Source organism: Condylostylus longicornis, unplaced genomic scaffold (assembly GCF_029603195.1).
Source record: "Condylostylus longicornis isolate FDR11 unplaced genomic scaffold, ASM2960319v2 ptg000004l, whole genome shotgun sequence".
Classification (NCBI taxonomy): Eukaryota; Metazoa; Arthropoda; class Insecta; order Diptera; family Dolichopodidae; genus Condylostylus; species Condylostylus longicornis.
In genome coordinates this window covers 17,193,823-17,217,943 of record NW_026577973.1, presented here as the reverse complement: position 1 = coordinate 17,217,943, position 24,121 = coordinate 17,193,823, and the positions used below count along the sequence as shown (strand labels likewise).

General features: G+C 24.9%; 2 protein-coding genes and 1 long non-coding RNA gene across 7 annotated transcripts; 2 read left to right on the top strand and 1 right to left on the bottom strand.

Moving 5' to 3' along the window:
* Positions 1-617: 617 nt before the first annotated feature.
* Positions 618-4,306, top strand: LOC129610245 (5'-nucleotidase domain-containing protein 3). Of its 2 annotated transcripts, XM_055522761.1 has the most exons (8): positions 621-881; positions 1,510-1,575; positions 1,796-1,905; positions 2,180-2,404; positions 2,454-2,577; positions 2,638-2,815; positions 3,007-3,486; positions 3,548-4,306. In XM_055522761.1, the coding sequence occupies exons 1-8, from the start codon at positions 707-709 to the stop codon at positions 3,750-3,752; spliced, it is 1,563 nt and encodes a 520-aa protein (XP_055378736.1). In that variant the 5' UTR covers positions 621-706; the 3' UTR covers positions 3,753-4,306. The 2 variants fall into 2 exon arrangements, with proteins under 2 accessions (XP_055378726.1, XP_055378736.1); XM_055522751.1 differs by having other exon boundaries at positions 618-881; positions 2,454-2,815.
* On the bottom strand, positions 2,230-19,745 carry LOC129610276 (uncharacterized). 2 transcript variants are annotated; one of them, XR_008697082.1, is made up of 6 exons: positions 19,580-19,745; positions 3,223-3,451; positions 2,999-3,166; positions 2,568-2,769; positions 2,430-2,508; positions 2,230-2,369 (listed from the first exon to the last, which is right to left on the bottom strand). It is a non-coding gene; the product is annotated as an uncharacterized LOC129610276 (long non-coding RNA). The 2 variants fall into 2 exon arrangements; XR_008697083.1 differs by having other exon boundaries at positions 3,223-3,446.
* LOC129610257 (equilibrative nucleoside transporter 1) lies at positions 6,459-14,805 on the top strand. Of its 3 annotated transcripts, none has more exons than XM_055522773.1 (11): positions 6,459-6,593; positions 11,756-11,828; positions 12,019-12,117; positions 12,338-12,468; positions 12,587-12,735; positions 12,802-12,947; positions 13,317-13,549; positions 13,644-13,815; positions 13,920-14,050; positions 14,107-14,282; positions 14,367-14,803. In XM_055522773.1, exons 2-11 carry the CDS (start codon positions 11,780-11,782, stop codon positions 14,518-14,520), a joined length of 1,440 nt encoding a protein of 479 aa, XP_055378748.1. In that variant the 5' UTR covers positions 6,459-6,593; positions 11,756-11,779; the 3' UTR covers positions 14,521-14,803. The 3 variants fall into 3 exon arrangements, with proteins under 3 accessions (XP_055378748.1, XP_055378757.1, XP_055378765.1); XM_055522782.1 differs by lacking the exon at positions 6,459-6,593 and adding an exon at positions 6,942-7,005 and having other exon boundaries at positions 14,367-14,805; XM_055522790.1 differs by lacking the exon at positions 6,459-6,593 and adding an exon at positions 9,860-9,911 and having other exon boundaries at positions 14,367-14,805.
* Positions 19,746-24,121: the final 4,376 nt, after the last annotated feature.

Here is a 24,121-nt window from a genome sequence, read left to right as displayed (position 1 = left end):
TTTTGTTTTATATTAATTTCAAGTTGTAAGTTTGCAGATTGCATAATTGCAAATGTTCAAAACATTGCTGTCAAAAGTTTGTTTGATAGGTATAAAATTAATCTGCATTGTAAAACTATTACCAAAGTAACCCGCAACGACCGATGATTTTTGTTGTTGACCCAAAACAACAGCAAAAAGGCAAATTCAACTCTTTAGTACATATTTTGCATATTATTTTGCAATATAAACTTGCGTTAAATTCGCCGTGGTGAATTTGCTTGATTTCTCTTCTTTTCTGTTTTCAACTTAAATGTTTATAAGATTTTATATTTAGATTAAGCCAAATTTACAACAAGTATGTTACTTTACGGCAATAGAAGAGGACGCAAGAAGGACAGCTAGGTCAAAGGAGTGAGTTTAAAGAATCCTAATAATAAATGAAATATTACAAATTGTCCTCGAATTTGAAGCATTTCATCAGTTTGAAATACGGATATGCACCTTAAATTGTGTAGAGTATCATTTGATTTTCATTCACAATAGGAAAAGATATGGTAAAAATTAATATATTGACATTTATTAGCTTTTCAATTTTCATTATTTTACAAATTAATTGAGGAGCATATTTATGAAATATACATAGACATTAAGACATTTATTATAAATAAAGAATTTTTATATAAGTTTCTGTTATAAGATAATAAAATTGTGATTATTAAGTGAAATGCTGACAATAAGTAAAAATATTTCAAAATTACACAAAAATATTAATTACACGCAAATATTTGGAAACGGTGCACTACAAAATTATTTTGATAAAAAATTTGCACATAATTTACAAGAATATACAGATAAGGATTTTGAAAACATTTATTTACAGACTAAAGAAAAATTTAAAAGTAAGTATGCATTTACAAACGATTTTTCTTGAAATATTATGTAATTTTGCCTTGAAATAAATGTAAGATAAATTTTATTAAAAAATGTATACATAGTGGTGCAAAAATCCGTTAATTTCAATGAAGGAAATATAAAGGACGAATTCTACTAAAGCCAAATATTCGATTTGTGAATGGCGAATAAAATCATAAACTATTAAATTTTCTATTAGAAAAATAAAATTTGGCAACTATAATCATTTAAGTACCTACAAAGATTTTTTTTAATTATTTTTTTTGGTCGTGACTCGTGATATACAATTGTAATATGTACATATTTGGATTTAGTACAAGTAATTCAAGGGTGATAATTTTAGTAAACTTCAAATATAATGTATGTACGGATAATAATTTACAGAACCAGTAAATAAAACACTTTGTTTTTAAAATGTTTGATTTTTTATATAAACTAATTAGCACTATGTATATTAATAATTTTAATTACCAAATATTTGAAAGGCATATAAATACCATTTCAGATGATTGTACCTACTGAAAATATTTTTATAATACTTAATATATTTATATATATTTATATTATTTGTAATAAAGTATAAAAATTTAAAATCATTTTTCTTTTACTGTTTAGCTAAAAAATTGCCAAAGGATGTTAACGAAGTGGGAGTATTTGCATGTAATGAGCTCGCATTAAAAGGTAAATATGGGCCATCGTTGCAAAGGTGACATTTAAGATCACACTTTTTCGAAATTTCCTTCAATTTTTTCCTTATATTTAACTTTTGAAACAAAATATATTTACATATAGAGAACATTAATTTCTAATTTATATTATGAATTAACAAGAATATTAATTAATAACATAAATTAGTATAGTGATGCTATTAACTAGGATTTTTTTTACTTCTTGCTTTTAGAGGTTACTGTTTTTGGCTTTGACTATGATTACACTTTGGCATTTTATAAGCCGAGTTTGGACAAACTCCTTTACAATTTAGGAAGAGATAAAATTGTAGATTATTTTAAGGTATCTTTTAAATAAAATGAAATTTTTTAATATATGTTTATATAACTTTCTTTAGATGCACATACTGTATGCATACAGTATTGTTACATATTATTAGATATACTGTTACATATATACTGTTGCATATATATGTAACAGTATTGTTACATATTGTTATCTAATTTTCTTTAGATGCATATACTGTATTGTTACGTATTGTCAATTAATCATATAAATATATATATATATATAAATATTTTACTGAATTCCAAATCAAAGTATTTTTTCTTAATAGTATCCGGAAGCAATAAAAAAACTGGAGTATATTCCTGGTTTTGCGGTTCGAGGTTTACATTACGATATAGAAAAAGGGTTGCTGCTAAAACTGGATTCATTTTTACAAATTCAATTGGAATCTGTTTATCGGGGCTTAACTCCAGTTCCTCCAGAGGAAATTTTATCCTTATATAAAAATCGTATGCTTCCTGTATCATATGTGGAAGGAGATTTAAAGTCCAATGTAAAAAAAAATGTAATAATTATACTTATAAAAACGTCTATTTTTGCAGGATCCTAAAGCCAAAACGGCCAATATGATTCAATTGGCTGACCTGTTTTCTGTGCCTGAAATGGGTTTGTTATGTAACATAACGGAATACTTCGTTAAAAATGGAATTGATTACCATCCGGCAAGTAAGAATCTACAAATTAGTCACATGTGTGTACATACATTTAGTATATTCTCTATTCTAGTTTTGTTCAATGATGTCAAACATTCAGTACAAAGTAGTCATCCAATTATGCATCAAACAGTTTACAGTGACCCAGATAAGTATATTCAGTATAATCCAGATTTACGAAAATTTTTTCAAAGGCTGCAAGAAACTGGAAGAAAGTTGTTTTTAGTAACAAATAGTCCATATTTTTTTGTGTAATTTAACTTTTACTTTTAGGGTTTTCGGTATTTTTCTTTTAATTGAAATAGAATATGATTATTGCATAGTATTTCACAAAAGAATTGAAAAAACTTGTGAGCCGTAAGCGTTTTATTTTCAGTTTAGAATAATTACCGAAAACCCCGTATTTTGTACAAATACTTTAAAAATTAACTTACCTTTGTAGAGATAAAGGTATGACTTTCTTGGTCGGAGAAAATTGGAGAAACTTTTTTGATGTTGTAATTGTGCAAGCAAGAAAACCACGTTTTTTTACAAACGTTACTACGCCTTTACGTGAATTCAACGAGGAAACAAACAGTTATCTGTGGGATCGTGTGACGAAACTGGAAAAAGGAAAAATTTATTACGAAGGAACTGTTAAGCAGCTTCAAGATTTAACTGGTTGGAGGGGCCATTCAGTTTTATATTTTGGTGATCATCCTTATTCTGATCTGGCCGATGTAACACTACAACACGGTTGGCGTACTGGAGCAATCATTCATGAATTAACTCATGAAATAAAAACCTTAAACGATGAAAATTTTAAATCAAATGTTAATTGGCTACAGATGCTAACATTGCTTATTGAAGATTATCAGGATATTGAATCAGAAGCTTCAGTGGCTGCACTAAAAAAATGGAAAAAAGAATGTGATATATTAAGGTATTGAAAATTTAACAAGTAATTAAAAAATTTCTTAAATTTTGTATTTATACTTTTTTAGGGTTACCAATAAAAAAGTTTTCAATGAGCAGTTTGGAAGTGTATTTAGAACATATCACAATCCGTCGTATTTTTCAAGACGTTTATTTAGATTTGCTGACATATATACGAGTAGTATTACAAACTTATTGAATTATGGTACAAATCATACCTTTTATCCACGACGTGGAGTCATGCCACATGAATACACGTCATATTTCATGTAAAAGGGTATGAGTTGCTATAAATATCAATATTCAAATCAACAGTACTGTTATGCGGAATGTATTATATAAAGCTTGAGTTTTTGTTTTTGATATTTTCAAATTGTTATTATTATACAGACATATAGATTACATATATCATAAATTATAAATTGTATAATACATTCAAATAATCAAGTACATTAGGTTTTTGTAAAACTAAAAGTGAATAAATAAGTACTATACAGCCATATGCTTTGGGTACACCTTTCTAGCCAATATTCTAAAGATTTGATGTGTTCTAGTCTAAAAGAATCTGCTCATCTCGTGACGATGTAAAACTAAAATTTTTGCTATTGATCAAAATTGTTAAATGTTAATTTTTTATTTGTTTTATTCATTAAGTTTTAAAAGCTTTGTTTTATATTAAAATTTAGTAATAGATAACATAATTTTGTTAAACGATATAAATTTAGTCGAATTTGTTTTATAATTTCTTGAATATTGGACATGACATTTTATGTATTAACTTATATAAGTTTTTAAAGTCTAAGTTTCATATAAATAAATAGATAAACTATTTCATTATCATTTCTGTAGTTTGATTTTTAATTAAATTAGGAAATTTTATCCAATTAATATGATATAAAGTACGCACTACGAAAGGCAAAATAAAGTCCACGATACGATCAGTACAAAACTACCGCAAGGTACCCGTATTATTTAGCTCAGCGAAAGTTTTTGATTACGACAATGCCCTTTAAATAATTCTTTCAAATTTTAAGGGCCCTAGTGAAATTTTTAGTTAGTATGCGTATAAAAATGTGAATTTCGTACTTAGTTGGATGGGGTTCAAGTTCTTCAATTACTTCCAGTAGCAAACGCAACTCAAGTATTAAAATTCCGTCAAATAATTCCCTAGATATGCTAAAAAATATAAATTCGGCTCCTACTTCCTGCTTTTTTGTTCGCAACTGCATTTTTCATTTAATAAGCCTAGTTCAGATAGAAACTAAAAAATTTGCAAAAAACGTTAATTATGTTTTATTTATTTTTTATATCCACAATTCCACCATTTTGGAATTTTTCATTTGAGCACTACGGTACGGCAGTTGCATTTTACAGGTATCTGTATAAAATAGTTATAAAAAAATAAATTATAACTTTATCTATCAAACGTTCCGTGTGACGTCAAAATGGTGTATGACAAATTTATTTAGATGATTAAGCTCTAAAGGAAAAAAGAAAACAAATAGTCAAAAAATACCACTTTTCTAATTAAACTTTAAATTTAAATGCCACTAAGTAGTGTATCTAACGCAATCTCTGCCTTTTTAAAATTAAGAAGAGAAGTTGCGGACAATACATTTGGTGCGTCAATTGTCCATTATGTACCCGTAAAAATAAAGTTTAAGGTTTTAATGTTAAATATGTACCAGAATAAGAGTTTTTTTAAAAGCGAAACGTTAAGTCTGTCTGGTATAAAACTTAAAAAAACTTGTAAAAGAGGTTAATGAGGCATTTTTCGCAAAAAGCCAGTAAATTTTTTCGCAATAAATCAGACGCAAAAGTTTAAAAAACTCTTAAAAACATCATAAATAGGTGGTAAACGTCAAAATTTCAATAAAGCTTTCTGACATAATCAAGAAAAGCATATGCATCATTGTTTCTAGTTTATATTTTTTAGATTTGAATTTTGAGCTAATTCATACTTTAAAGTTGATTGATGTAATACGATACACATAAAAGTTGGACTGAAAGAGACAGTTTAATTCGTAAATTTTTCTGTTAGCAAAGTTTTTATTCGTTAAGTCGTTCCATTTCAAGTCCTTCATTTTAGGAACGAATCCTGGATGTAAGTTGAAACTAAGGTATATGACGTATAAATTTAAAGCATTTATGCCAATTATTAAATCACGATAAAGTTATTTAAGTTAAAAAGACTGAAATTATTTGATACAGAACTTAGACTCTACATAAAAAATCTAATAGTTTTGTTAAGAAAAATATAACGACTTGTGGCCATTTTACTTTTAAAAAATCTGACAGTGGTACTAATGAGAATACAGTATGTAATTTATACTAACATGCGTTTCCTCCCACAGTCCGAAAGTCCGAATAAAATAGTTTTTACTCATACAATTACATACAAGAAAAAATATTCGTTTTCATCTTATGTACCGAAGGACTGATATTTCAATTCTTAAATACATAAATAAAATATCCTAATAAAGTATGTGTTTTGCTTCAGCCTTTAGTCAAAAGTTAATATTTTTTAACCCAAAAAAGTAGATGAACGAACTGTGAATTCATTTCATTTTTGCACATGGGTTAGTAAAATGAAGCATTTTGATTGGCTAAAATTATTGTCCAAACGTCCGGACATTCAGAGGAAAATGCATCTTTGTTTGTACCGTCAGACAAAGTCTGATGGTAAACTGTTTAAAAATGTACATCTGATGATTATTTACATCATCAGGTAAATGTAAACTGTCATCCGATTTAAGCGTAGATTTAATTTTAGATTTTGTCGTATTTGCAAATATGTAGTATCTAAAATTTTGTCGTATATTGTGTAAACAGTATTTATACAAACTTGCCTATACAAACGGCCACCAAATACACATTCGGTTATATGTTTCATGACTTTTAATGTCAAAAACATTTTGACACTTAATGTCATTATCAAAAGCTTGTGTCAATATCAATCAATAATCAATCTTAGTACTAAACAAATAAAATACTTATCATATTTTATATTTTTCATATATGTATGTATAGTTAATTTTTTAGAAGTACAAAATATAACAATAAAACTAAATTTGTATATTATTAAATAGAAAATTAATTAGTTTTTTTCATTTGGTAAGTGAAATACAATTTTCATCAAAATTATAAAAGAATATTGCTGAAATAATTTAATTAAAGACGCGTATCCTGGAATATTTATAGGTATTTATGTGTATATATATGCATTTATATATATAAAACATGTAATTAGAATCTACAATTTTAAGTTATAAATTTTTTTTAAAAGGAAAAGTGATTAACACTCAAATTAAGTGAACCATAACACAAGTATTAAATGTGCTTTTAGAAAATTCAAGTAAATTAAAAGCCACATGGTTTTTATATTTTTACAAATATCTTAGTTTATTTTAAAATGTTTTTGTGCTACACATAACTATGTACATATATATTAGATCACTAAAAATGTGCCAAAAATAAAAAAACAGAAAAAAACAGAAAAAATGTAATAAAATACAATAGATAATCGGTAATTAATTTTGACATGCTACAAGATTTTTTTCTAAACTTTAGTATAAAAGTGGGAAAATTTATACAAAATTTTCCATGTATACACGTGAGATTTATAGATAGACTATGTACCTATAAATTTTATAAAATGTTTAAGCTTTAAAACAATGAATTATTTAAATGAGTTGTGTTACCAATTGAAAATCCTATTGAAATTTAAAAAATTCATTTTTTCGGACTCGCATAGTAATCTTATCTTAATAATGAAAACACGGCAAATTTTGAACAACACTAAGGTCAAAAGTTTTTCCTATTTATTTATAGTTATTATACATACTTAGCAATTACTAGGTACTAAAATAAAATGCAATGTTTGTAAAATGGTATTTGTAGTCAAATTATATATATATATATATAATATGCATATATCACAAAAATACATATATGTATACAAGAAATGTAAAGATGTAATAAAGATAATTCTGTTTAATTATTCCGTATTCAAGTTAGATATATTACTAGATAGATTTTTAATAAATAATCAATATTTATAGCAAAACTGCGGGACAAATAAAATGAATATTAATAACAATTTAAAAAACTTTTGGTGTTATCTTATATTATCTTATATTTAATGAAATATTTATGCAACATTCTTATATTAATATTATATTACGAATATGAGTATGTGTAATCAATCATATGAATACTTAAGTGCCCGCAATTCACAGTACTTAAATAGACACTTCTACATTTCTTACCAAGATCAAACGAAATAGAAATTTATGATGTTTGTAGGTCATAACATTTTTTGATTAGAGTTATTTATTTTTTTTATTACTTTGTTACAAAAAGAACTTTTATTTCGAAATTACCTATACTTGCAAATATATATAATATATTTATATACCTAGCAATACAAAAACTTTTTATAAAATTTTGTATTTTCTTAATTTTTAAAATAAGTATATTTCTTATCTTTTTTTCAAAATGCAAAAAGTACATCTACATAATATGACATTATACTTGTATACACAAGACATCTATGGATAAGTGATAATAACATCCTTCACAAATTTTAACAAAACTATCTGTATAAATATATAATATAGTAATATAATAATATAAACATAATATGATACAATATGCATATGTGTAAGTGGTATAATTCCAACTCATTACACATATTAAATCGTTTGTACATATTAAATTAATTAAATTTACAGTGCTTCTCATTCTTATTCGTGTCAATAGGTTTTTATTTTGTATCTTCTTATTGTTACACACAAGTAAAAAGTAATTGAATATTATTTTGGAAAGAGCTCAGTAATAGTTGTCTGTGAATTATTGTAAAAATTTGAAAAAAAAAACGAATTAAATATAGGTAATATCGTTTTATAATAAAATCAAAAGTTTTGTGATAAAAATTAGGAGAAGCTCTATGCAATTTTTGTACCTGGTAAATAACTAGGTGAATGAAATTTTTGTCAAAAGAACTGATAATGAGAAGAAGTAAAGGCTTTTAGTTCGTTTATTAAAAATTATATTGAATATTTAATTTCTAATTCTTTTGAATTTACATATTAAAAGAATTGTAAAATGCAGGGAGTATAGTCGAAATCATGAAAATAAATTGAAACCAATTTTAATACAAAATAAAGAAACAAAGTTGTAGGTTCCATATTTTTCTCCCTTGTTTAGGAAATAAATCAGGAATGTGTGAATGTTGAAAACAATCTAACATGATGGGAAAAACAATTTTACATGATGATTGTGAGAAGCGAAATTTGTAATAATTCATGATAACTATTGTATATGCAATGTTCTATAAATATCGAAACCATTTTAGTAATAGATTATGATATAATTACAATCAAAATGAAAAAAAATCTAAAAATAAATTTTATACAAGTAAATAATTTCTATTTATTATTTACTTGAATACAATGTATGTACATAAATGTATACGTGAGTGGGTATTAGTTTGAATTAGTAATGCAAATGAAAAATGAGTGAAAACGTTCCAGCCGCTCTTAACCGACTGAATTATACCCAACATCATAATATTACGATTATAAAAACTTGCTTGCAGAATATTTAAAATTTTGGGGTTTTGGAGTTTTCGATAGTAATTTTTTCATTCTTTTGGAATAATTATTTTTATTTTCTACGAAATTATTTGTTTCTTTCAGATTCAAATAATAAGTGCCTATTAAATTTTATATATAAATACTTACATATATATTAATTTGTAATTCAATTTGTTTATTGCGTGTTCTTGTTCGTTTTTCTTACAATCGATTTTCATCATCGATTAGTTTCCATACTTATAAACCCAGTGCATTAAATATAATGTCACGGATTTTGTCTTTCTGTAAATTTTTTATACAATATATATATACACTTATATGTATGACATCAAAAACCGTTAATTCTTTAGTTAAAATTAGCTAGAGAGGTTTATTAAAAGTTAATTTGAAAAAAAAAAGAACAGAAGTACGTCTCTCTTCATCCAAAAATCATTTACAGTCTATTTAAAATATTAATGATTGTAATTCAGTGTACAGAAAATATTCGCATCTTTAAAAAATATGAATATTTTTAATTTAATAAAAAAGAAAGATATCAAAAATTTAAAAATAATTCTAAGTAAACGAAATCATTCAAATTTCATTGAATTAATTGATGAATATGGCAATACACCATTATTAACAGCATGTTATTTCGGGAATATGGCAATTGTTCAATTGTTATTAAAGTATAAAGCAAATATATATGCTATAAATTATTTCGGACAAAATGCACTTACATTAGCATCATATTCAGGCAATTTAAATTTAGTAAAACTTTTATTTTATTATCGAACGTATGAAGATTTTAATTTATCGTCAAATATACCGGCTTTAGCTGTTGCTATTTTAAAAGGTGATAAATCATTAATTGAGTACTTCGTAAATATAAATGAACCACAATCTATGGCATTGAGAACAGCGCATGGTTTAACAATCAGAGATTTAATACAAATTCAATTAAATAGTTTCTAAAAGAAAATAGCAAATCTTTTTAAATTTGATATTTTGTAGTCAACAATTTTAGGAGATTGTATGCATTTTATGTTTGCTTAAAAATGTGAATAAATGTTTTAGTAATTTTTTAATTCGCAAAAGAGGTTTTTTAAGGTACATTCATATTTATATTTGATTTCGTTCGTAATACATACATATTCCAAATTAAAATTTTTCGCAAATTGTATTTAAAAAAAGATGTTGAAATGAAAAAATTTTAAAATATTGATTATAAGCAGAAATGTAATATCTAAGTACTTAATTTATTATTATTTTATTTGTAAAATTATCAGATTGGATAAAAGTATGAAAAAAAGAAACAAATGAAAATAAAGAAATGTAATATTTATTTATTGAAATGTTTTTATTGGCCTTTATAACCGTTTTGGATTTTACAGGCCCTGCGAATTAATTTACACAAATAATTTTACAATTATATATGTACATACAATGCAGAGGTGAAAGTTTGTTAAAAAAGTTTATTTAAAAATGAATCTGGATGTGTATGAAGTTTTGAAAATAAATTTTCTTTTGCTTAATTCATTCGATTTTTTAAATATCTTTTAGAAGATTCGCTTAACAGACGCTGTATGCAAATTTCGTAATTTTCATTTTCCCAATGTTTAATTTTGATAGTTAAGTTTTAAATACTTAATATTTAGAGCAAAAAATTTGTTATATGCAAAACTGTTCTCTTGAGATCTATTGAGTTCTAATTTTAATTCTCTTCTTAAAAGGCTAAAATTCGCAGTTATCCTAGAACGTTTTTTTTTTAAATAGGAGTGAATAAGAATATTTAAAAGCATATTTGAAATATACAAGTTCAATAAAGCCCTTGAACTACTTTTTAATAATTTTTATAAGCAGAATCAAAAAATTTTTCACACTTGATATTTTTTTTTGCCGATTTTAAACATTTTTATATCCAATTAATCTGAATTTATTAAAGCAGACAAAAAATATGTAGTTATGTACCCCATACATATATATTATGCAGATATGTATTTTTTAGATAATTTTTATTGTCAAAAGACATTACGGCCTAAAGTGACCTTTAAAGCCAGACAAAATATTGGAAGAATTTCGCTTTATTCCTTTATTTTATAATAAATACATGGGAACATAAATATGTGTATGTATACTCGTATATGAAATATAACTAACGTAAACAAATTATTAAGACAGAGTCGGAGTAAAGTTAAACAATTTCTTAAAAAATTTCAATTAGATTTAGAAGTGTAGTGTAGAAATCCCATTTTATTGCTAGCTGAATAAAACATTGAAATAATGTCCAGACTACTTAGAAATATTTCTGCGCAATTAAAAATAACTGATAATTTTAATTTTTTGTATGTAATTTTAATTTAGCAAATATCATTTGATTTTTATTATGATTAAAATTACATATTTGCAATTGTTTGAACAATATAAGAGTTAAATTTTTAAGAACTTGTATAATATTATTCTATGCTCTGTCTAATTTTTAGAAGTTTTTATTTTAAAAAAAATATATAATAAATCCATTTAAGACGATAGGATTTGAACCGACTCAAATCACACCACTGTTCATACACATATAAGAAATATTTTTCAATCCGTCAGATTTATTACAACAATGCAAAAGAAAGATCTTTTTTATATTTTAAATTTTATTTTGAAGTTCTGGTTTTATTTTTGTTTTTCTTTTTTTGTTTTCGTTTTTAGATATACATACTTTGAATTGCAGAAATGGTTAACAAGGAAGAAACGGATTTGCTCGCAAAAAATCAGTTTCAAAGTAAGTTTTGTATAGAAAATAATATAGGAGACATGTACTACTAATATAAGAGGCATGTATAATACATATGTAATGAATAATGATATACACGCATTCTGGTTTGGTAAACGTAGATTATTTTTTGCATATGTCTATACCTATAAACATACATTATAGCTAATATGTAATCTAATTTTCTTTTAATAAATAGATGGATCAAGCGAGAGATCTCCATTTTTAGCAGAACCTGTTCGGTTGACACCAGCTTGGGAAGCAAATAATTTGCCAAATGACGAATTAAATTTTAAAAGTGAGTTTTTAAATATAATTTTCAACAAAAATTATAATGCATGAAAAATTAAAAAAAAAATCACTGTTAAAATATTATTAAATATTAGATTTTTTTTTTAATGGTTCACTCAGTATTTTATTTGAAAGTATTTTTAATATTTTTTTTACTGAATAAGCATTTTCAACAAGCATAATTAAAAGTTTGAAATTTTTATTATAAATAAAAATTTTTATTGTAGGTATGACAATGGAGCGAGTGAGAATGGAAATGAGCCCGCCAGTTGATAGATGGAAATTAGTATTTTTAACGTTTGTTTTACATGGTCTTGGAACTCTTATGCCTTGGAATATGTTTATAACAGCAAAAAGTGTAAATAAATTTGCTAAAAAAACTTTGTTAACAAAATTTGTTATTTTTTAAAAAAAATTGTTATTTTAATCAAGAAAATATTTTTTAAAGAATATTTTTGTTTTTTGAATAATTGTAGTATTTTGTGGATTTTAAATTGGGACCAGAATATACTGGGATGTCCGGAGATAACTTAGAATATGCAAAATATTTTATGAATTACGTTGGGTTTGCTGCGCAAATTCCAAATTTATTATTTAATTGGTTAAATATTTTTGTAAAAATCGGGTGAGTATTTCATACATACATGTACATTTTATAGGAATTCTATTATTAACTTATATGAATTTTTAGTGGAAATTTGACGACAAGAATTGTTTGGAGTATTTTTATCGAAATTGTTATATTTATTATAACTGTTGTTTTAGCAATGTCAGATTCGTCTAATTGGCCAGCTCAATTTTTCTGGGTTACTATGATAAGTGTTGTTATTTTAAATAGTAAGTCAAAAATTAAACTTTACATAAAGGTTTTTTTTGAATTAAATACCAGCTCATGTTATGAATTTAGCAGTTTTAATGCAAATTTTCGATTAATATTATTGTACATTTTTTTATAACAATTTGAAATATGTTTATTTTTGAAGTTATGAGTTGCATTTTTTTTGGAGGTTGATTAAGCGCTTTAAAGAGAAAGCGTGACTTTTTTTTTTAAATTGAAATTTTATCATTTTTTGAAAAAAAGGTAGTTTATATTTTTCATAGCATATTTTCCATATTTAAAATCATGAAGGCTATAAAATATTTTGCTTCAACGTTAGCAAGATGAATAATAAATCATGTATTAAGTAAAAATGTTTTTTATTTTAGTGGCTAATGGTATTTATCAAAATACTGTGTATGGGATGGCTGCAACTTTACCTTTTAAATATACGGGAGCTGTTGTATTGGGATCAAATGTTAGTGGTTTATTTACTACAATCATAAGCATAATTAGTACTGAATTCGCTTCATCAGATCGAACTGCTGCTATTTACTACTTCATTACGGCAATGTTTGTACTTTTAGTCTGTTTTGATACTTATTTTGCCTTACCATTAAATGTAAGTAAAATATTTTATACTATATGTAATTACTATGTAATTTAGAAATTTCATTAAATTTTTTCCTTATACAAATTACTAATAAAATTTTTAGAGGTTCTTTAAATATCATGAAATGTTAAATGAAAAAGAGGCTGAAAAAGAAACCAAATCTGCTAGCAATGATGTACCATATGGGCAAGTTTTCAGAAAAAGTTTTCCTCAACTTTTTAATGTGTTCTTCGTATTTTTTGTGACTTTATCAGTGTTTCCGGCTGTTCATTCTGGTAATTTATATTGCTTAAAACAAACTTTTTTGGAAAAGAGCAATAACCAAATTTGAAAAATCCAATGTTAAGCTGTTATTTAATTTATTTTCAATATTTTATAGACATTAAACTCAATCTCGATGATTCTACATGGTTTCCAGTTCCTGAAAAATATTTTGTATCTATAACTTGCTTTTTAACTTTTAATCTCTTTGCTATGCTTGGAAGTTTGGCAACATCTTGGGTTAATTGGGTAATTTAATAAAGTTCATTTAAAATATATAAAATTTAATTAAGACATTATTATAGCCAAAACCGAAATATTTGGTATGGCCCGTCGTTTTGAGAGTGGTTTTTATGCCACTATTTTTATTATGCAACTATCATCCTCTTAATACAGAACGTGCTTTACCAGTTCTTATTACGAGTAATTGGGCATATTGGGTTATTGCTATAATTATGTCATTTTCATCTGGTTATTTAAGGTAAACTACACAATTCTTATTAAATTGAACTAAAACAAATTTAACTTGTGTATCGAGAATAATTACAAAATCGAAATATTTTAGCTCATTGGGTATGATGTATGCCCCTCAAACAGTTACACCAAAATATGCTTCTACTGCCGGAATGTTTGCTGCCGCAATGCTCATAACGGGAATATTTAGTGGAATCGCGTTTTCTACATTGTTTCCACTATTAGTAAACGTAATTGGTTGGTAGATAATAAGACTTAGCATTTAGTATTTAAGATTGTTTTTTTTATACATAAATAGTTTTTTCATTTTTACGAAAGACTAAAATTAAATATAATAAAGTGTTTGCGCTTCAATAATAATAAAACAATAATGATATTTACAATAAATTTAAATATTATATTAAAATCAATAATTGATTTATTATATAAATTAAAAAATTAAAAATATTATAGAAATTTTTATAGAACAAAAACTTTTTTACATAAAATAGCAATGTTATGTCAGAAGTACAATCATAATAATAATAATATTGTTTTTTATTGTACGTTTTTTAAATATTTAAATTAACTATTAAAAAATAAAAAAAAATCAGAACTAAATTGTACAGAAAATAGTTTTTTATTACTTGAAGAATGATTTTTGTTTTTGTATTCTAAATGCATGACATACATACATAGAGAAGCGTAACGTCAAAGAATAAATATATTTTTAAAATATATATTTGTTTTCAAATATTTATAACTTTTTGCGAAATTTAAGCGGGTTAACAAGTTTTGGAAAATTGTTTCTTTTATATTTTTCCTAATAGAAAATCATTCTAGAATAATTTTAAATTATTGACGAATTAAATTTTTAAGTAAAAGTTAAATTAAAGAAATAAAATAACTCATAAGAATTGAGTATATACAAATATGCAAGAATGTAGTTCGTGTACATAATATTCTAAATAGGCATAGCAAATTTTAATTTCATATTTTAGATAAATCAATCATTAGTTTTAAATTTTTGTCATTAGTTTTACGCAAAATTAAAATTTCATTTCGAAAGATTTCACATATGACAATGTAAGGACTCCAATTACATATTTAAAAAGAAGTGTCATATTTAAAGAGTTTAATTTTTGACTCGGTAAAAAATTGTGAAAATATTTGTATCACATAAAAATACACTAGCTAAGGGTTTGTTAAGGGGTAATTTAAATTGAGTGCATAGTTAAGAGCCTTGGGCTCATAACTATACATTCGATTGTAAAACTTTGCACAAATTTATGAATTTGAAATTATTGCTTGGATATTTTCTAAAAAATGAAATTAACTCGCATATTTCCTTTGTTTAATAAAAAATTAATAAAATTCGTAAACAGTCGTAAAAAATATTTAGTTAATTCTTAAAGATACTATGAAGTCGAACTGGGTTTTTTTCTTAAATTTTCTTTTTTGTTAATTAAATATGTATTACATATAAATTTATATGCGGTAGCAATTAATCAAATTTTTAATTTGGGATTTTGAGAAGTTAATTTTTCTCATTTTAAATATCAGTTCTGCGTCTCAATTTTTGAAACGTGCAAAAGCAATGGTGTGGTTTTCAGTGTATTATTTACACATAGCAAACATTAGTGCGGTACGTGGTTAATTTGTTTTCTTTAACACAGCAATGCGATCATAATATTGTAACAATTCACAAAGTCATAAAATTTTGAATTAAAATTTAATTTGAACTTACATTACTTATAATCAATTTAGAAGAAGGTTTTTGTATCTAAAATTGTTTAAAATTTCAATAATACAAGATTTTACCTACTTATAAAAAAAAGGTGTTAAACTTTTGGTTATGACTGTATTATATACTTGTATTATAATTGTTTTAAATTTTATACTGGTAGAAACCTAAAGTACAATACAAAATTTTTGTAATGGCAATGACTAGTTTATACGTATATATATATATACATATAAATGCAAACATACAATAGCAAGACATTTTCTCTTAAAAAGTTATTTTACTCTTAAACTAATTTCTCTTTTATTATGGGTTTTGCGCAAAATTACTTTGATAGTCTACAAAAAAATATGAGAACATTCATACATATGTGGGTAGAATTGGAAACTGAATTGTGGACATAAAATAATGATTCACTCAACAACGTGCTTATCAGAAAGTTATGTACATACATGGTTATGTACACATATTAGGTATAGCGAACTATAAAAGGTTAATGCTTAATAACATAACCGTAAGTATTTTTATTAGGTGCAACTTTTTTTAAAATAAATTATTAATGGATGATTTATGAATAATATAAAATGATATGCTAAATAGCATTAATATTCTAAAAATTAAAATAAAGTGTTTTTATTCACATACATACATATATATGTATAACTGTAGACGAGTATTGTATGTTTTGAATTTTTCAATGTCAAAATCTTAATAAAATCTGCTGGAAAATAAGTTTATAATATATTTTCAGGAACATATTCAGATCAATGTACATATGCATATGTTTGCCTAACTGGTATGATAATGATGTTCTTACTTTAATTTTATTGTTGGATAAAAGCTCTTGAATGGTATTAAAAAACTAAATTGCTTTAATTTTTCAAATTGAATTTCATTTCTTAAAAAGGTCATTGAACAGCTTTCCGACTTTTTATCAGGTGTTGATTATAAATGAAGATCATTCGTACGTATTAGAATCGTATGTGTATATGTATATAAGTAAAGAAATACGAGTTTATCTAAAGATAATTTTATTGTTATTATTATATTTTCATTTTTTTTTTGTTATTAGGAAACTGTGTAGGTGTAGATAACTTATTTGTTTTTCAAAGTTTACAAAAGTTTTAAAGTTTCAATTTTTTGAATCTGCAATAGCAAATATGTAAGTATATAATATGTACATATGTAAATAAGCACAAGTATACAAATTAGCAATTATTGTAAGAAAACCTCTTGTCTAAAAAATAGAATTCTAATGTTGCCAAAGTCCCCAAATTTTAACTGTTGGTTAAATATGAACTTTTTGAAATTAAGGTACTCGTACTAGTTACAAACGGAATTATTAAATATAAAAATGTTCTAATTCTAGATCCAACTTCTGAACAAAAATTTATACATTTCGATACGGCTACCGCAAGCACAGTTGTTTTCGAATTTTAATTGTGTACTTATATATATATATATATATATATATATATATATATATATATATATATATATATGTAAACATATGTATCTACATAATATAATATGTATAAACAAAATATGCGTTCAAAGTAAAACAAAATACTAACATAATTGTCCAGATCATTCATTGACAAATTGTATGTAAAACAATGTTCTTGCGATTTATGCAACAATTACAATTAAAATTAATAGAAAATATTTTAATAGAAAATTTTTTTTTTGTCAATACTATATCGAAAAATTGTTGTTTTTATAATATTAACTTTCATAAATTATAATATCTAGTTATATTTTTGATAAAATCTTTGTATAATATGCGTGGTCGTGTTACATTGTTTGTAAATACCGAAATCTGTATCACCAGAAAGCCATTGAATTAAATTCGAGTTTCATAGATTCGAGAGTATACTGTTATAGAAATACATATGTATGTATAATGTCACGTACATTAATAAATATATTAATAATTTAATACTTATTATATAGATTTTGAAGTGCAATCAAAACGAATTGGTAATTTGATATCCAACCGCATTGGAAATACTGTGATGTTTGTTTTAGTTGCTTTTTTTAACTTAAATATTTTTAAGTATAGCATTACTTTACATAATACACAAAAATATATGTACATATGTATGTACCTACACCTGTAGATAATACAAACAAAAACTTAAAAGAGATATAATATTTGCGTTCCATTTACATGTTATGTGTACTGAGCTTATTTATGAGCTTATTTGTGAATGGAATAGTCTTTTTCGATATATGAGTAAAACGTAACTTAAATTTTTTTGTATAACAGTTATTTTGTCATATACAGTGATGGCCATAAAGTGAAGTCACCATTGTATCTTTCTTGTTTTATTACATTTAATCATCACTTTGCTCTTGCTTGTTTCCAAAAAGCAAGAGCAATATTCGCACTCTATATGGTGAATATAAGTAAAATTTAAATATAATCAAAATTCAATATTTTATGTGGTCAGTAAAATGAAGTTAAATAAATAAAAAATTTTTAATATTTAAAAATATCAAATGAAAAAGAATTTTTCAATATAAAAAATGTTTTTTGAGTTTGTTTTTAAAATTTTTGATGTAAGTAGTTAATTGCAATGCATCATTTTGGAATGGACAAGCTGAGTCTAAGTGGTTTAGCGCTCCGAAATGAAAGTAAATTTTAACGAATATTCAAAAAAATTGTTTCAAAGGGTATGATTGGAAATGGACACAAAATCGTTCACTTACCGTTGAATGTCCTGTTACCGTTGAACTCTCTAACGCTAAAACTTGAATGTGAATTCGCGCACTATAAGAAGAAGATTGCAAAAAAAATTTTTGAAATAGCAGAGGTGTTAGAAAAGTTGTATTATTGAGTTCGAATAATTAAAACCACCAAGAACTCTCAAGAAGTTTTTTTGACATTCGAAATTTAATAAAAAAAAAAACATTTTAAATATTATAATTAAATAAAAAATTTCAAAGGTACGGACCATCTGTTTTAAAAAATTAAGTTTAATTTTTTTTTGGTGTAAAACATTTAGTGGTTTTCTAAAACAACTTACAGCTTAAACTTGTATTCTCCATCAAGTTTTTATAGATAATTAATTTTTATAAAAAATTTATATGCTATAATTTCTAGAATTGAAAATAATGCTTTGTTCAATAAAGAGACTTGGTTTATTCAGATATGAGTGTTACTATATAATATTAATTTTGTTTATTACGTTGAAGTTAATTACGTGGTACCAAACTATATTCATTTTAAAACAATTCTATATTATTATTTTTTTTGGGTTATTTAAAAAATATTGTCGGGACAAAATAGTTTTGTTGCAAAGGTTAATGGTTGTATGAAAACTTTTAGGGACAGGGATTTGAAAATACAATTAATTCCTAACTAAAAGTGTTATAATTAATTCATAATGGCAAATGTCTGCTACTTTTAATTGTTAATGTTTCAAACACTTCTATTCTTGTAAAGTTACGTAAATTTTAAAACTTTGAAATATTGATTTTATTTCACTAATTTTAGCATGAACGTTATATATACACAATTGTATTCCATTTTATTATTATCTAGATTCTTATATACAATACAAATATAGAAAACATACCAAAAAGTTGGAGTCGAAACAAAAATTATTTCGTTAAATTTCCGTTTGTAATGTGATCACTTTCACATACTTTTTTTCTATGTTACGAGTATAAGGTCTATACATCATAAATTTTTAATTTTAATCAAAAATTCTTAAGTCATTAAAATTCAACTTAATCATTCAAGACTTGTATTACTACTAAGAATTTAAGTTGAATTTAACTTTTTTTTCGCAAACGTGTTTAGTTGGGAGCTTTTTAGATAAACGATTAATCGACAACAATCGACAATATGCGATTTAGAACATCTATAAGAAAATAAACGAATAATATATATTAAAATTTAAATGTAATGATTCACATTTTGACTTACATACATAATATATTGAAATCTTCTACCTGAATTCTAAAGCTTATTCTGTATTAGTTACATAAGTTAAATTAATAAGTTCGATTTAAATATTAATTAATTGTGAATATAATATGTATACTTTAATGAAATATATGTAGTTTACGAACAAGCAAAGGGGAATTTATGGCAGATTGCATAATACAAATTCTTGAAAACTATAAATCTAAATTAAATTGGAAAAACTGAAACCAAAATTTCTATTGTAATTAATTAGGCTGTTCTCTTTTACTTCTATTGAAGTTTTCATATAAATTAATTAAAGGAAAAATGTTTTTATAAAATTTTATTTACAATCGTTTAGATACTGGCCAATTTAATAAATCAGTAACTTTACAGTCGGTGGGTGAAAGTCGCCCAAAGCGCCCAAAGACTCAAACCTCTGCTGGCAAGGTTATGGCCTCCGTATTTTGGGATGGCCATGGCATATTGTTCATTGATTATCTTGAGAAAGGTAAAACGATCAAAAGCGAATATTACATGGCATTATTGGAACGATTGAAGGCTGTAATCGACGAAAAGAGAGCGCACACGAAGAAGAAAAGAAGTCTTTTTCGTTGCATTTTTACAATGCAAAGCATGGTAAAAATGAATGAATTGCACTTCGAATTGCTGCGCATCACCTGATTTAGCTCCCAGCGATTATTGGCTGTTCTCAAATCTCAAAAGAATGATCCAGGGAAAGATATTTGGATCGAATGAGGAGATCATCACCGAAGCTGAAGCATACTTTTAAGGAAAATAAATCGTTCTACAAACATGGTATCGAAAAGTTAGAGAGGTGTTGGAATGACTGCATCGCCTTAAAAGGAGACTATGTTGATGAATAAAATCAAATTATGTCAAAATGTTGTTGTTTTATTAGCCATCCTACGGACCGTGTTAATTTATGAAAATCAATGGGTTATAAAGAATTTGCTTTAGATTGCTTTTGGGAAAATTGGAAACAAATTTTTAAAATGCTTTCTTAAATAACTTCAAATACAGCACTAAATCATGTACATGCCATAATAGTTCATGTATGTTTACTCCTAAAAAAGTCACATTACCAACTCGATTATAATTTATATGATTTCAATATCATGAACAATCGCTAAACTGCCTAGATACACACATATACTTAAAAAATATAAACTTTCTGAATGATTTAATCTGAATAAAAAAAAAAATTAAAATTATTTTAGGTGATAAACAGGTGTAGTTCATTAAATAGCAATTTCATTTGAGTGCACAATTTTATATCGCAGAAAAGGAAAAAAAAAAGAAAATCCGCAGAGAAAATCTTCAAGACTTTATTTCCTTGTGACAGAGAATGAATTATACCAGGTATATCCTTATTTTTTTTACCATTAACACTTACGTGTATCCATCCATAAATGTTTGAATGTTTTATGTGTTATACTTTATGAATTATGTTTATTATGTTGTACATATTTTGTACTTATATATTATACAGAAAGTTCAAACAGATTGTATGTACGTTGTACTTCGCATTTACATGATATATTTATATACGTTATGTGTATAAATATTTATTAAGACGAAATAAAGGATATGTTTTCAATAGCATTTAATGATGATGTTGATGTCTATGATGGTTTTGCACCTTTATGAACATTCTGAAAAGAGAAATGAATCTTATGAAAGCATCAACCCTTATTTTTTTTTAGTATGTATGTATGTATAGTATGCATTATACACATATACAAATATTATTTTCATTTTTAATAATTTTTCACATTGAATATGAAAATTTTATTTTTATTCTAATGAATTTTAGATAAAAAACATAGGTAACTCTGTATAAGATACATAATTACGAGTATGTTTATTACATGTTCGCTTACTTTGATAAAATAACGTATATTTATACATACCATATGATGTTGTTAGGTAAAATGGACACAAATGTTTGCGTCTTCTTAATACTAAAAAAGTCTTAATCTTTGATCAAGAGTATATAGTTATGTATATTTTTTCTGAATTGTGTACCTATTTAAGTTCAGAACTACAATTATATTCGATCACCGCTATCTCCGCAATAATATTTTATGAGAATTAAGGTGATATGAAACTGCCAAGTTAATGCAAGTTAACGATGCCAATTGTGGTTTCATAATTATTCTTATTTTTTAAATAATTAGCTTTATTAAAAATTTGGTCGAATTATTGTTGATTAATTTATTTCAGTTTCAAGGGTGTTATTTCGAAAATTGGATCTTTTAATTTGGTGACATAATTTCCATTAGGAATTTAATATTCAAGCGTAGCTTCGGAATGAAATTTTGAAAACAAGATAAATTAAACTTTTACTTTAATTATGAATATGTAGATTGATGTTAAAGTTTTAAGGTAAATTTTTTTATTGAATACCAAATACGTACTTGCGTTATTAAAACATTATAAACTAGTAAATGGAAAACATTATAAATTAGTAAACGAGGAAATTTTATTTTGTAAAAACCGTTTGTAACGCTAAGAAATAATGCTCTGAGATATAGACTCAAGTGTATGTTTTTGACACTGAGAATTCTGAGTTGATTTAGCTTTGTCTGTCCGTCTGTCCGTCTGTCCGTTCGTCTTAACGATAACTCAAAAACTAATTGAACTCAGTTCACCAAATTTATACAAATGATTTATATATAGTAAATGCCAGAACCATATTTAAATTGGGTATAATCGTAGTACTGGTTCGAGTAGCTGCCATACAACAAATAGAGTTGACACGGTCAACTCTATTTTTTCTCGTTTTAATATAAAATATTTTCTTAAAAGATTTCCTATAATTTGAAGGCACGAATATTTCAAATTTAAGAAAATGTTATCATGTTAAAAATAAGGAGAATTGAATGAAGTGAGAGTATATGTCATTATACTGTCATATGGTTTGTGTTTATCGTTTTTTCTTTTTTTGCGATTTTCATGTTTTCATACTGTTTTTAGTCGTTTTTTTTTCTGTATAACAACGTCTTTGAAAATTTTCTTTATAAAATGTTTTGAATTGAGAGAAAAAAATATTATCCTTTTTTTTATTGGGGTTGTAAACTTCCTTTTGTTTCTTTAGAAAAAAAAATTTTTTTTTTGTTAATTTTTTTTTTTTTATTAAATAAAAGAATCCTTTTCAATTCAATATCCTTTTAAACATACATAATATAGAGAATATATGTATGTATGCATTTAATGGTGTTATGTGCAAGACTATAATATAGTGTGTAAATGGAGTGACAATTATGACAGTATTTTTTATATTATTTGATATTTTTTATATGATTTTATTATGTTTACATACAAAAGCTAGACATTTTTGTTGCAAGACATTCTGAATGGGTTAACCAATAGCTAATTTTAATGTCATGTGTGTTCGGTGTATCAGATAAATATATATGTATGTATGTACCTTAATTGTAGGTGCATAGTAAACAAATTAAATTTAATTTTCAAAGGAATTATTCTCTTTTAAATTATTAGGGAAGGAGTGTTAGTTAGTTATTTAAGGAGAATTTAAATATTAAATTTAAAATAAATTTTGTATTAAAACATAAAATTAATTGATAACTTATTTTATTTAATAATTAATATAATTTTCGATAAAAAATTTAATATAATTACTTAACTTATTTTATTTAATATAATTTTCGATAATTAATATAATTTTCGGAATTGCGGAGATCTATAACTTGTTGAGAAACAAGAAAACCTTGATTGGATTAATTTGCATACAAGATATCATATTTTTATCTTGAGCGGTGTAAAAGTTTTATTGAACCAACATAAAAATGGACGAAATGGAAAGACACTTTAGCAGATAAAGTGAAATGATAAGAAACAGTTATTTTTTTTAGAATTTTTTTAGACTGTATCAAAAACTAGGAAAAAAGTACTGGATTAAAATTTTATGCTTAATCTTACTTAAATAAAGAATTTACTTTAATTTTTTTATGCAAGAATTTATACGGAAACTGCAATTTTAAAGTTAAAATTTTAATGCAATAGTTTAATAACTGGTTTTGTTTAACAAAAAGTGTAGGTACGTTAACTTTACCTATAAGATTGTTTTAATAGTTGAATATATTAATCAAGCACCGTAACAGCATTTTTTTCTATCAAATTTGTATTGGAATAAAGTTTGAATCGCCTTTATACTAGCTTAAAC